At 40.3% G+C, this 15,338-nt stretch overlaps 1 protein-coding gene across 3 annotated transcripts in view; it reads right to left on the reverse strand.

Annotated features, from left to right (window-relative positions):
* Positions 1–1,144: 1,144 nt before the first annotated feature.
* Positions 1,145–15,338, reverse strand: part of pcgf5b (polycomb group ring finger 5b) — a 151,217-nt gene continuing 137,023 nt past the window's right edge. For all 3 annotated transcript variants that reach the window (XM_048550604.2, XM_048550605.1, XM_048550606.1), the window contains exon 9: positions 1,145–3,733. In XM_048550604.2, coding sequence (XP_048406561.1) covers positions 3,686–3,733 — 48 coding nt within the window. In that variant the 3' untranslated portion in view covers positions 1,145–3,685. The remainder of the gene's footprint in view (positions 3,734–15,338) is intronic.

A 15,338-nucleotide genomic window follows, 5' to 3' on the forward strand; every position in this document is an offset into this window, starting at 1 on the left:
TTGCGATTATATCATATATGTTTGTTCTTTGTGGAACGGTTTGAACACTCTGAAGAATAGTTCATGGTTCTTAAAAACATTTGGAAATCTAGCTTCTGTCTATTTGAGAGATTGTGTATTTGTCAGTGTCCAGAAACATGCTATGCTTTTATGCTTGTTTTTGTTAATTAGTTACTATTTAAATTACCCTTTATCAGTAAACTAGGTAAAGTACAGACTTGATCTTGGCAAAAAGCTGTAACCTGTTGAATCAGATCCATCCTTTTGAAATTTAAAAAGCATTTTCCGATCCAGGTCACTTCAACAGGTGTCAAAAGAGACTTCTTCCTGTTATCAGAAGTGTTTCAAAAACAGATGGATGCAAAAGAAATGGTCTGAATAGGCCAGCCTGTTTAGTCAAACTGCAAATCGCTTTGGTGTATCCACCGAAAATATAACTGTTGGCGGAAAGGAGGAACACGACCTAACTGTTGCATTCCTTTAAGACTATTGTGAGGTGAAAACGAGGGAGAAAAATGAATGCGTATTCAACGTGAAAATATTTTTCAGTGACCTGAGAAAAAGTGACTTTGTTATTGTTTTAAAAAAACTCATTTTGTCCAATTACTAAGGTGAACAGAAGTGAGGTCATAGTGAGTAGGATGATGTTCATGGCTTTGGGAGGGTACTTGCCTAATCACTTGCAGTTACTAGGCTAGGGAAGACCCGAAAATAATGGAACAATGGAAGTAACAAAGTTTTATGATTTTTACCACCAAAAATTACCTATCTCCAAAAGGACAATGCTAAATAATAAAGCTACATTGATCATACTGCTCAACAATTTAAGAAAAACTTTTCCTTTTTTGATCCACTGAAGACAAAGTTTATCTTTGAATCTTTCCTTCCAATTAATACTTCCAAATTTCTGTATCATCCTCTCAACTTTCTTCAAAGTATGATCTTCTTGAAGTGTGGGGTGCAAAATGTTTTGAATATTCCAAACAGCAACCTCATTAATTACTTCACAAAAGTGAAGATAACATGTTTTGCAGTCAAATGCTCAAAAGAGCACAGGAAAAATTAAATAAAATGAATTTTAACTCATTCATTTAATGACAATGGACAATAAGTCAGTCCACATCCACATAGTTCACTGACAGGATTGTGGCTTAAGCCTTTACAACAGCATTTTCATAACTGGTACATTTTATTGCTCCTTTAAGTTAGCAAATCACTACAAGACAGTGGGTGAATTGTGCTTCAATTGATACAATTTTCAGACACAGTATTCATTTCTCATCCCAGTGTGATTGCAAATGTACAGAACATTCACTAAAACCCAAACATGGTTAAAGAGGAATGCATGTCTGCAGCAAATACATATTAAAAAATAGAACTGCTTCTCTAAACAGTTTTTTGCAAAACATAAAATACTATTAACATCAGTATTGCAAACATTTACAATTGGTTTTGTTTACAAAAATATTTACATTTTAATATAGGATTTAGTAATTTGCAATGATCTTCAAGTTAATTGTTCATTTAAAATTAAATGATTCTTGGACTCACTTTACAATCACAACAAAACTGTTTTCAAATGGAATTTTTCAGCGTAGTATTTAAGAGTGCAATGCAAAAATATCTGCTAGGTTCAGGAAATGTTAAGGGCGTAAAAACAATGTAATACTATTAAAATGACACTTAACTGTACTGGCCTGATGATATTACAAGGTTTTTAACAGGTTACAAATCCTTCGGAATTAACACTATTCAAAGCATTCAAAAATGAATATAACATGTAACACATTGTAAAGATGCCACATTGACTACAGTACATGGCTGACAAATGCTTGCTTGTGTCACTTTAATTACTAACGAAAAGGCAATAGGTTACTGTTGCCGAAAGTAGTTGAATGCTGAACATATTTAAATGACAACTGTTACACAGGTATTGTTCCTCTTATTTTAAATGGTCGTTCTGAAAGTTGAAGTGCTTGTCCACCATCATGGTCAACAGTATTCTTTAGGTTTCAGATCAGCTAAATCCTATTATTAATTGAATTTCAGAAACTAACAGCAAAAATAAACATAAGTATCAGTGTGATCACCATTATGATCAATTATAAAATGCCTCAGTAGGTTTTTGCATGTTTTGTATTATCCCATGAAGTACACAACTGAAATAATAAATAAAACTATGCACTGGTGTAAACAATAAACTCCAAAGCTGAACATAAAGTCTGGCAGATTCTGTCCTATCAACTTCTATATTTATTGACTGAAGCAAGAGCTAAAATCAGTAGCTATTATTTTTAGGAGTGCTGGGAGGTAAATCACCAGTTTTACAGATCCCATTAGCTTAGAAGGCTGATTACAAATATCACTATTTTATTCTTTTATATATATATGTATATTTTCATGGGCTTAATCACCGACATCCAATTCACATTCAATCAGTAAAACTTAACCCACGGAGCTCACACTTCAAACGTACTAAGGTTCCAGAAACAACATTGAGTACGAATTACTTAAGAATAATGCCATATTATTGTTTAATCATATATTCCGAAGTAAACATTATATCTGATTGTCAAGGAAGGTGATGACTGCAGGCCATGATAATCTACTTTAGAAAAATAGCTGTTTTCATCAATGCTGATTGTTGCAGAAGTAAAATACAAGGAAGAAGGAAGGTTTGTTCAAGCAATTTTTCATTGTCAATCAATGCCTGATTTCAACAAGTAACTTGATGCGCAACTGTTAGTAATAAGCAGAATGCCCCAGTGGTTTCAAAATTCACCAGTGAGATTCGCCAAAAAAAATTAGGAATCACCTGCAATTTAATGACTGAGTACAGGTCATTTTGAAATTTGATGTGTTAAGAAAGTACATTCTTAATTCCAAAATCTTCATTAGTGTACATTTTAAATAAATGTAAAACTTAATCTTGAGGCTTAATAATTTTTAGTGAGCTAATTTGTTTGAAAGAATCAGGCTATTGTGAATAAAGTATCTTTTGATAAGTTGTCCTTCATGCCTGACCCTTTTGAGTGACATTTCTAGAGCCTTTTTCGCTGACTTTTTTAAAAAACTTTAGGCTACAGGTATAAAACATTTTACTAGGAAAAGGGGCCACTGTTCATAGCCGGGATAATTTTGGAAGAATTTTTCCCCTCAAAAATGCATGTTTCTTTAATGATTACACCAGTGGTATATAACAAAAACACTTTAAAGCTTCAAATTGTAATCTGCAGGACTAATTAACTTACTATAAACAAAGAAAGTCAATACATATGTTAGCCGGAACACAAATTTATTCAAAGACATAGAACAAGTTTTGCCATTTTGCTATGTGTTTTAGCATTAGCACAAGCACATGTATAACTTCAGGACGTAGGCTTATAGACAATGGGCAGTGAACACTGAATCTCAACTCACAGACTACAGTGAGTGATTATGTACAGTATTCAACACAAATATCACACTGATCACACAAACGATTCATGGCTCCAGTAGCAGAATAGCATTGGGCTTGTCCTTGGGAAAAATAAACGCATCTGAAAAACGGTAGACAGATACAAATTTTTTTTCTCTTCTGAATAATCTGATTCTGTCCATTGTCCAATATATCCATTCATTGTGCAAACTGTCGATGGGTAAACTTTAGTGCAGTATCCACCACAATGGATAACAGCTGCTCTGGCTAACCAAAGTCAATCCTTGGCCGATACTGTAGTACCATTGGATAAGACTGGAAAACACAAGAAAGGAGTTGTAAATGATTACTGCTACAATACCAAATAATACTCTATCACCTACTGATGATGATGGGATTCCTTACTGTTTTGAAGGAGTTACATTTCCACAATGCAATAGTATCTTGTCAATTATTTCAAGCGTGTCCAAAGACACATCTGCAATAAATCAAGTGCAGTTAATGTTATTAGGTGATCTTTCCTACTTTGTGATGTGGAAAAGCCTCATCCTGGATCAATGAAGTTATGTTTTAGATCAAGATTGGTTGCACTGACTTCCTCTAAACGTACAGAGAATCACAAAAGAAAATAACAACCCTAAGGATCATCATGGCACAAACAGAAAGACTTGATGTTTTGTACATGAAGATTTAACTTCAGTCAAGGAGTGGTGAAATTAACCACAAAAAACAACATCACACTTTCTCATCTATTTGACTTGCACATACATTAGGTGTGAACTAAAAGAGGAAAGATATTGACGTTGGAGATTCATTTGTCTTCAGGCATCTTGCAAAATAGTAGTGACCAATTTTATTATCCACACCTCTCAAATCAATAAACCTGGTCAGTCTTTACTATCTTAAAGATAACCTTGAAATGTATGTTGACCTGAGAACTAATTACAGCACAAGAAGAACAAACTCTATGTTTTCAAAGGTAAAACAAAACTGCTTTACCTTTGAAATGAAAGAGTTTGTTCTTCTTGTGCTTGTGTGTGCACAGGCAGGGTTAGAGTAGTGATAGCCCTGTGAGTGTGAGGTAGCAGACAAAAGGTGGTGGCACTTATCCTAGTGGAGCATAAAAGACCATTAGCCTTCTTTTGATACTGCTGGGTATTTCTTTTACTGTGGGACACGGCACTGGCCCAGGTTGCTATCTCTGTTTAGGCTGGTTGTGTCTGATTCTGTCCTTCTTTCAACCACCCTTCACACTAGCACCTCCAGGACCCTGTCATCGAAACGGGATGCTAGCTTTCCTTTTTGTGCTATTTGTTTGGTTACTGCAGTTGAGTAGCACAGCATGGTTTGCTGTGCAGCTAGGGTTTAAAGATAACGCCAGTGCACATCCATCACAAGTCCCAGCAGAGGCAGGCTCTTCTGCAGTTCCTGCTGCATGTTCACATGAGCAGGACACCATACAAAACAGCTTTATACTTAATGAGTCAAAAAGCACAAAGTTACATGAGATAAGTTGACAGGAGCTTTGGCAGAGTGACTAGCATGAATCTTGCTGAAAAAAAAATTGCCAAAGTACAGGCAAAATTCAGTATATAATTCCTCGGCTAAGAGTCCATTCTCTGCTGTAATTTATGTTGAACACCCTACAAGTTGTTGAGCTGATAAACTCAAATGATAAGTAAACATAGATCACTCGAGCATATTCACTCTCAATGGCTAAATTGAGAAATGAAGTATCTTAATCCATAGAGGAATCAAACTTGAACATCCACAAAATCAAGATCCAGTCAGAAAAGATGCTATTTGCTTTGGCCATTTGGAAAGAACTGTATGCATTCACTATAAACCAGGAATTGGTAACATCTGAAGATCAAAGAACAGTCAGTGAAAGCTCAATCTGCTAAAATGGGTCTTGTATCATTAGCAAGGCACAGAAAGCATTAGTCGGTCACTGTTTATCCACAACTTTATAAGGTGTTAAATTTTAAATGTTCTTTTTCAAGATTCTTCTGAGGCTGTAAATATAGCATTACTCAGAATGAGAACCAATCATTAACGTCCACAAAACAAACTTTATACATTGGTGGTGTATATCAATGTGTAAATAAAAGTTCTCAAAATCTTGTACACAGCAGCCTCAAAGATATCCATATGACTGAAACAGCTGTACACATGTAATGCCTTCACAGAACTACCTAAGGTTTCACTTGTGGCATGGCATTAGCTCCGATTTAAATGTAGCAGCTGTCAGAAATGGATATATTTCAAAGGTATAGCTGGGCCTCAATGCGTATAAGTACCTGCCGAGTACACAGGTAGGGGTGGTGGGAGCAGGGTGGGGAGAGGTGCAGGTGGTGGGTAAAGAAACCAAGAATTCAGGTAATAGAACTCCAGCACAAACTCCTCACAAAAATTCACACTTGTATGATAGTATTACATTATGATATTAATGCAGCTATTCGTATTTTCACCAGTCTGAATAATTAATGCTGTCTATCTAACCAACTGTGGACAGTTACAGTTAGGAATTTGCCATCCATTTATCTTAATATTTTCCATTTGAGGAATAATTCTATTTATCAGTTATCTACCCTTCTATTGCTACTTATTCTAATCATGTTCACCATTGCTTTTAAACCTATCTTCGTAAACATCAAAAGATACTTTTTCTCACTTCTGGAATTACATATTTGGGATTTGTTTTCTCACTTTTGGAAAGTATGTACACCTCCTTATATTTTGAAATTAAACAATTTTAAAGTAAACTAAAATGGACAATTCTCAAGCTTCATCCTCCAGCTGGAAATTGAGTATGCTTGTTTTGTTCATTTCTCACTTTTTAGATTGGTGTAAATAACAGAGAAAACCAGTAAAGAGACTGTGAAATAGCAACCAGATCTGAACAGTGACTTCACAAAGTCTAACTTATTGAACAAGTCACTAAAATGCTAATCAATTTTGTAACAGACAAAAACAGCTATCCTTTTGGTGCTGCAACATGTAGGAATAGCCACAGGTTGCTGACAAAGTGCGTGGCTGGATGAGGACTTGGCTATACAGTCCAAATAATGATCCAAAGCTGGAAGGATGTCCAGTAGATGTTTTATTATCCAAAGAAAGGTATTCATGTAAGCCAATGACAAAAGTAATGTATTAACAAAGTGCAGAAAGGGAGAAGACAATTATAAATAATTGCCAAATGTTGTTAAAGCTGCACACAATCCGGAAGGACAGATCAGATCTCGAGTGAAGCGCAGCCCAAGTAAATATATAGTTTAGGGAATTTGGAGGCAGCATGGGAATTTGTGCAGATGATAGGAGTTGCTTTTTGCTTGCATTTTTTGCAGTTTGTAAAGGTTTTTTACGGTATAAATTTTTACATGATAAATTGAAACCCAGGATTAGGGGCCCAGCACACCCTTCAGATTAACTACCTTGACCTCAGTCAAAAGTTAGAGAAAGGAGAAGTGTGACCAGGAGCAGGCAGGTAGAGAAAGTAGTGCTGAAGGAGTCTCTGCCCTTGAACTTGTCGAACAGGTTTGAGATTCTTGCTCCCTGTGTGGATGAGAGTTGGGGCTGTAGGAAGGATGAGCAAACTGACCATAACACTGTGGTACATGCAGCCATTTGGGGGGAGGGGGGCAGGGGGGAAGAGAAATGTAGCTGTAATCAGGGATAGTATAGTCAGGGGAATTGACAGGGCGACATGCTGGCTCGGTGATTAGCACTGCTGCCTGAGAGTGCGAAGAGCCCATGTTTGATTCCACCCTCGGGTAAATGCCTGTGTAGAGTTTGCATATTCTCCCCACATCTGTGTGGTTTCCTCCGGGTGCTCTAGTTTCCTCTCACAGTCCAAAGATGTGCAGGCTAGGTGTGTTTCCATAGGAAATGCAGGGGTAGAGGGATGGGTCTAGGTGGGATACCTTTTAGAGGGTCAGTGTTGACCCGTTGGGCTGAATGACCTATTTTCATACTGTATGTATTCTACGTCTTATCCTTTCTGGCCAGGATTGAGAGTCCTGGAGGCTGTGTTGCCTGGTTGAGGATACTTTATCTGGGCTGCAGAGGGACTTGGAATGCAAGGGGAAAGATCCAGTTGTCATGGTCCACATAAGCACCAACGCTATAAATAGAAACAGAAAAAACGCTCTAATGAGGGACTAAATTAGAAAGCAGAACCAAAAAGCTAATAATCTCCAGACTTCTACCTGAGCCACGAGCTAATTGGTACAGGGTCAACAAGATTAAAGAGATTAACACAAGAGTCAAAGATTGGTGTGGTAAAATCAGGTTCATGTTCATGGGAAAATGGCACCAATCCTGGAAAAGGAAGGAGCTCTTCCAATGGGACAGGCTCCACCTGAGTCATGTTGAGACCAAAGTCCTGGTGAATGCATAGTTAGGGCTTTGGATAGGGGTTTAAACTAAATAGTGGCAGGAGTGGGTTCAGTTACATGGAAAATTATGGAAAAATACTGAAGAGGGGGAGGGCTCAGGAAAAGTTATCAAAGTTTCCTAAGTATAAGCACAGAGAGTATGGAAAGGGTCAGGAGTCTAGCTTCAGGTGCAGCAGATAAGGGAGCAGCAATGAGAAAGATGGCAGTCAATGCAGGACTTGAAGGTGTTGTACTTCAATACACGCAGTATACAAAACAAGGTCAATAAGCTGAAAAACGCATTGAAATTAACAAGTCTGACATTCTGGATATCATTGAGACATGGCTGCAAAGGGATCAGGGCTGGAAGCTAAATATTTAAAGGATACTCATCCTATCGCTAGGACAAGCAGATGGGCAGAGGGAGTGGGAATGACCTGTTAGTAAGAAAAGAGCTTAAATCAATAGCAAGAAATGAAATAAGAGTCAGATGACATAGAATCTGATTGGGGGAGTGGATGAACCGCAAAGGAAAAAAGTCCCCAATGACAGTCATATACAGGCTTCCTAGCAGTATTCAGGATGTGGGGCAGAAAATAAACCAGGCGATGGAGAAAAGATATACAAGAATGGTGCTATTACAATAATCATTGGGGAACTTAAAAATGCAGGCTGACTGGGAAAATCAGGTTGGTAATGGATCCTAAGAAAAGGAATTTGTGGAATGTCTATGAGATGGTTTTTTGGAGCAGCTTGTGATAAAGCTCACTAGAGAACAGGCTATTCTGGATTTGCTGATGTGTAATGAGGCAATCTTGATTAGGGAGCTTAAGATAAAAGGTATGGGGCTCAGTGGTTAGCACTGCAGCCTCACAGCACCAGGGACCCGGGTTCAATCCCTGCCTCGGGTGACTGTCTATGGAGTTTGCACATTCTCCCCGTGTCTGCGTGGGTTTCCTCTGGGTGCTAAGGTTCCCTCCCACTGTCCAAAGATGTGCAGGCTAGGTGGATTGGCCATGCTAAATTGCCCGTAGTGTTCAGAGGTGTGTGGGTTATGGGGGAGAGGTCTGGGTGGGATGCTTCAAGGGGCAGTCTGGACTTGTTGAGCTGAAGGGCCCGTTTCCACACTGTAGGCAATCTAATCTAATCTGAAGGGCAATGACGATAAAAGATAGAATTCACTCTGCAGTTTGAGAGGGAGAAGCTAGAATCAGATGTAACAGTATTACACTTGAGTAAAAGTAACAGAGACATGAGAAAGCTCTGACCAGAGTTGATTGGAAGGGGAACCTAGCAGGGAAAACAATAGAGAAAAAACAGGAAGACTTTTTGTGGTAATTCAGGAGGCACAGCAGAAATTCATCCCAAAGAAGAAACACACTAAAGGGACGTCAAGGCAACCATGACTGACAAGGGAAGTCAGAGGATTGGGAAGCCTTTAAAACTAACAGAGGATAACTAAAAATGCAATAACGGGGAAATGATGAAATATGATGGTTAGAGATAACAAGGTATGGAGCTGGATGAACACAGCAGGTCAAGCAGCATCAGAGAAGCAGGAAGGCTGGCGTTTTGGGCCTGGACTCTTTTTCAGAAAATTTTCAGAAACGTCAGCCTTCCTGCTCCTCATGATGTTCGACCTGCTGTGTTCATCCAGCTTCACACCGTGTTATCTCAGATTCTCCAGCATCTGCAGTTCTTACTATCTCTGAAACAAATATGATGGTAAGTTAGCTAGTAATATCAAAGAAGACTGCGAGAGATTTTTTAGATTTGAAAAAGGTATGGGAGAGGCAAGAGTCGACATTGGACCGTTGGAAAACAAGGCTGGAGAAGTAGTAGTGGGGAACAAAGAAATGGCGGAGTAACTGAACAGGTACTTTGCATTAGCCTTCACAGTGGGAGACACCAGTAGCATACTAGAACTTCAAGAAAGTCAGGTCAGGTTAGTGTAGAGGCCATTATTAAGGAGAAGGTGCTGAGGAAGCTAGACAATCTTAAGCTGGATAAATCACCCAGTCCACATAGACCGCACCCCAGAATTCCGAAGGAGATTGCTGAGGAGACTGTGGAGGCATCGGTGGTGATCGTTCAGGAGTCACTGGAGTCAGGAGGGTCCCAGACGGACTGAAAGTTCACAGAATCCCTACGGTATGAAAGCAAGCCATTCAGCCCATCAAGTTCACACCAACCCTCCAAATAGCATTCTACACAGGCCCACCCCAATCCAACCCTTTCACCCTGCAATTCTCATGGCCAATCCACCTAACCTGGACATCTTTGGACTGTGGAGGGCAACTAGAGCACCCAAAGGAAACCCACGCAGACGGGGGAGAATGTGCAAAGTCCACATAGCCAGTCATCTGAGGTCCCTGGCGCTGTGAGACAATAGTGCTAACCACTGAGTCACTGTGCCGCCCAAACTGCTATTGTAACAAAGTGTGAGGCTGGATGAACACAGCAGGCCAAGCAGCATCTCAGGAGCACAAAAGCTGACGTTTCGGGCCTAGACCCTTCATCAGAGAGGGGGATGGGGAGAGGGAACTGGAATAAATAGGGAGTGGGGGGGGGGAGGGGGACCGAAGATGGAGAGTAAAGAAGATAGGTGGAGAGGAGAGCATAGGTGGAGAGGGGATAGATCAGTCCGGGAAGGACGGACAGGTCAAGGAAGCCGGATGAGGTTGGTAGGTGGGAAATGGAGGTGCGGCTTGAGGTGGGAGGAGGGAATAGGTGAGAGGAAGAACAGGTTGGGGAGGCGGGGACAGGCTGGGCTGGTTTTGTGATGCAGTGGGGGGAGGGGATGAGCTGGGCTGGTTTTGGGATGCAGTGGGGGAGGGGGGTGATTTTGAAACTTGCGAAGTCCACATTGATACCATTGGGCTGCAGGGTTCCCAAGCAGAATATGAGTTGCTGTTCCTGCAACCTTCGGGTGGCATCATTGTGGCACTGCAGGAGGCCCATGATGGACATGTCGTCTAAGGAATGGGAGGGGGAGTTAAAATGGCTTGCGACTGGGAGGTGCAGTTGTTTATTGCTATTGTTAATGTAACACCCCTGTTTAAAAAGAGAGGCAGAAGACAGAAAATTATTGACTGGTTAGCCTGACCTCAGTCATTGCTAACCTTTTAGAGTTCATCATTAAGAATGAGATTGTGGAGTACTTGGAAGTTCATGGTAAAATCGGGCAAAGTTAGCATGACTTCAAAGGAAGGTCATGCCCAACAAATACTTCAGAATTCTTTGCAGAGTTAACGAGTAAGTTAGACAAAGGCAAGACAATGGAAATGATGTTTTTGGATTTCCAATACATTTTTGACAAGGTGCCACACAGGAAGATGCCAAATAAGACAAGAGTCCATGGTGTTAGGGACAAGGTACTGGCTTGAATAGAGGGTTGGCTAACTGGTAGAAGGCGGAGAGTACGAATAAAGTGTCTTTTTCAGGATGGCAGCTGGTGACTAGTGCAGTTTTGTGGGAGTCAATGGGGGGTGACATTATACATGTTATACATTAATGATCTGGTCAAAGGAAATGAGGGCATTGTTGCTACATTTGCGGATGACACAAAGACAGATGGAGGGACAAGTAATGTTGAAGAAACAGGAGGCAGCAGAAGGGCTTGGACAGTTGAGGAGAAGGGCAAAGAAGTAGCCCTTCCCTAAAATGGAATACAATGTAGTAAAGTGTGTTCAGAAGAATAGACTATTTTCTCACGTTGAAAGGTGTCAGAAATATGAAGCACAAAGGGACTTGGGAATCCTAGTTCAGGATTCCCTTAAGGTTAACATGTACATTGGGCACTGATAGGATGCAGAGCTGAGCTGAGAAGTGGCAGATAGAGTTTAACCCTAAAAAGTGTGAGGTGATTCATTTTGGAAGGACAAATTTGAAAGCAGAATACAGGGTTAATGGAAAGATTCTTGGCAGTGTGGAGGATCAGAGGGATCTTGGAGTTCATGTCCACAGTTCCCTGAAAGCTGCCACCCAGGTGGATAGAGTTGTTAAGAAGGCGTATGGTGTGTTAGCTTTCACTAATTGGATTGAGTTCAAGAGCCGTGAAGTTATGCTCCAACTATACAAAAGTCTGGTTTGGCCACATCTGCAGTACTGTGTCCAGTTCTAGTTGCCTCATTACAAGAAAGATGTGGAAGCATTGGAAAAGGTGCAGAAGAGATTTACCAAGATGTTGCCTGGAATGGAGGGAGGGTTTTACGAGGAATGGTTGAGAGAGCTAGGGCTTTTCTCTTTAGAACAATGAAGGATGAGAGGTGACTTGATAGAGGTATAAAATGATCAGAGGTATAGATAGAGTGGACAGCCAGAGACTTCTTCCCTAGGGCGGAGGTAGCTATTATGAGGGGACATAGTTTTAAAGTGAGTGGAGGTAGATACAGGGGAGACGTCAGAGGTAGGTTCTTTACTCAGAGAATGGCAGGGCCATGGAGTGCATTGCCAGAATGGGTAGTGGAATCGGTTTCAATAGGGGCATTTAAATGGCTATTAGATAGGCGTATGGATGATAGTATAAGGTAGGGGTACAAGTTAGATAGACCTTAGGATTAGGGCAAAAGTTCAGTACAACATTGTTGGCCAAAGGGCCTGTACTGTGCAGTACTGTTCTATGTTCTACATTCAGTTAGCAGTTAGGAAGACAAGTGCAATGTTAACATTCATTTTCAGAGGGCTAGAATACAACAGCAGAAATGTACTGCTGAGGCTGTATAAGGCTCTGGGCAGACTACATTTGGAACACTGACAGCAGTTTTAAGCTCCATATCTAGGGAAGGTGTAGAGTGGACATTGAGAAGATGTTTCCACTAGTAGGACAACTAGGAACAAAAGGCACTGCCTCAGAGTGAATGGATGACTGGTCAGAATTAAGATGAGGAGGAATTTTTTTCAGCTAAAGGACAGTGAATCTGTGGAACTGATTGACATAGAATACGTCAGGTGGAGGCCAGGTCACTGAGTGTCTTTAAAACAGAGATAGGTTCTTGATTAGTCAGGGAGCAAGGGTTACAGGAAGGAGACAGGAGAATGGAATTGAGGAACATATCAGCCATGATCAGATGATGCAGTAGACCCGATGGGCCAAATGGTCAAATTCTGGGCTCCTGCATCTTATGATCTAATGGTATCAGAAAGACTGGTCGTACCTAAACTGAATAAGTCACTAAACTGAATGGGACACATGCAAAGATGCTGAGAGAAACCAGGGTGTACAATGCAGAACTGTTGACCATAATCTTCCAATTCTCCTTGGGTAAGGCAGTGACATCAGAGGACTGCAACAAATTCCAAATGTTATACCCTTGCTGTAAAATAGGTGTGGAGATAAACCCAGCACTACAGACTAAATTTGTTCAATCTTGTTGAAACTTTTAGAAATGGGAAGCTGACTGAAAAGTAACAAACACTTGGATATACGGACACAATGAAGTTCCCCAGGGATTGGTACAAGGATCATCATTTTCCTTGATACGATGGCCGAAACCTGGGTTGCTTGCAAACTTCAAAAATTTGCACATGGCACAAAGCTTTGATGTACTGTGAACCACAAAGAGGGCAGTGAGAGGGCACAGACAGGTTAGTGGAATGGACATTGACGTGAAGCTGTGTATCATGCTATATCAAAATTAATTTGCTATTTCACTGACTGCATTCACATTTTGAACCTTATTTTAACAAAGGCAGGTCCCTGATACAAGGAGACACTGATCGATATTAAAAAGGTTGCCAATTTGCTTCACAATAAGTCACCACCGACTTCATTGTAGTGCACCTTCTAGGAAGATCAACCGGAACAATGAACCTCTGGGGAAATGCAAAAAGATCCTTCCCTAGTTTATCAAAAACAGTTTTATAATGTACAGGTGAGTCCATGAAATTATAGCTAAGAAGATGTGCTGACATGAACAGCAAACAAGAGAATTTGACAGGAAAGACTCTGAATTTCTAAAGAATCATCATCATAAGAAATAGGAAGGTTTCAGATATGTTTTGAAACATCATCTCAGCTAGGAACTAGAAGCCTCCAATACCAGCCATAAACTGTGAATTGATCTTTATTCCTTATGATGTAGCATTTGGACAAATTTATGTACCTCTACATTTAATCTGTAATTGTTCACGTGGTTTTTGAGTGCATGTGTTTTCCTTCAGCATTTGGACTAACATTTGCCTGCATTTGGCCCTTCTTATTCATGTACTTATCCAAATGCTGTAACTGTACCTGAACCTACCACATTCTCTGGTAGTTGATTCCACATATGAACCACCCTTTGTGTGAAAAGATTGCTCCTCAGGTCTCTTTTAAATCATTCTCATTTTACCTTAAAAATATACCCCATAGTTTTGAATTCGCCCATCCTAGGAGAAGACTTTTGCTATTCACCTTACCTATGCCCTTCATGATTTTATAAACCTCAACAAGGTCACTCCTCAACCTCCTATGCTCTAATGAAAAAGTCTTAGCCTATCCATTTTGAGTTATAAGGACTTTTAGTACTGGCAATATCCTGGTAAATCTCTTCTGAACCCTCTCCAAGTTGATAATATCCTTCCTATCACAGGACAACCAAAACCGTGCACAGGATTCCGAAAGTGGCCTCACCATGGCATCCCAACTCCTATACTCAGTGGTATAAACAAAGAAAGTAAGCATGCTAAATGCCTTCTGAAGCACCCTGTCTACCCGTGAAGCAACTTTCAAAGGACTATGTATCCGAGCCTTTAGGATCTTTGTTTGACAACACTATCATTAACTGTGAGAGGCCCTTGTTTTAATTTATCAAAATGCAATACCACACGTTTATCCAAATTAAACTTCATCTGCCACTCCTTAGGCCATTGGCCCAATTGATCAAGATCTGTTTGTAATCTTAGATAACCATCTTCACTGTTGACTATACCACCAATTCTGGTGTCATCTGCAAACTTAGTGACTATGCCTCCCAAATTCTCATCCAGATCATTGCATAAATGACAAACAAAAGTGGACCCAGCACTGATCCCTGTGGAACACTGCTGGTCACTGGCCTCAGGTCCATAAAATAATCCTCCACCATCATCCTCTGGCTCTTACTGTCAAGTTAATTTTGTATCCAACTGCCAAGCTCACGATGAATCTCATGTGATCTACTTTACTAATTAGTCTATCACAAGGAACCTTGTCAAAGACTTTAGTAAAGTCCATCTGGACACAATCTACTGTTCTGCCATCATTAATTTTTTTGGTTCTGTCCTCAAGAAACTCAATCAAGCTTGTGAGACATGATTTCCCTCGCAAAGAGCCATGCTGACTATCCCTAATCATTCCTTGCCTCCCCAAATGCATGCAAATCCTATTGTTTACAATGCCCTCTAACAACTTACCCACCACTGATGTCAGGCTCACAGGTCTATAGTTTCCAGGGTTCTCCTGACAGTCTTTCTTAAATAAAGGCACAACGTTAGCCACCCTTCAGACATCTGGCACCTCACCCATGGCTGTAGATGATACAAATATCTCAACTCAAGGCCCCTAATTTCTTGCCTAATTTCCC

Source organism: Stegostoma tigrinum, chromosome 20 (assembly GCF_030684315.1).
Source record: "Stegostoma tigrinum isolate sSteTig4 chromosome 20, sSteTig4.hap1, whole genome shotgun sequence".
Classification (NCBI taxonomy): domain Eukaryota; kingdom Metazoa; phylum Chordata; class Chondrichthyes; order Orectolobiformes; family Stegostomatidae; genus Stegostoma; species Stegostoma tigrinum.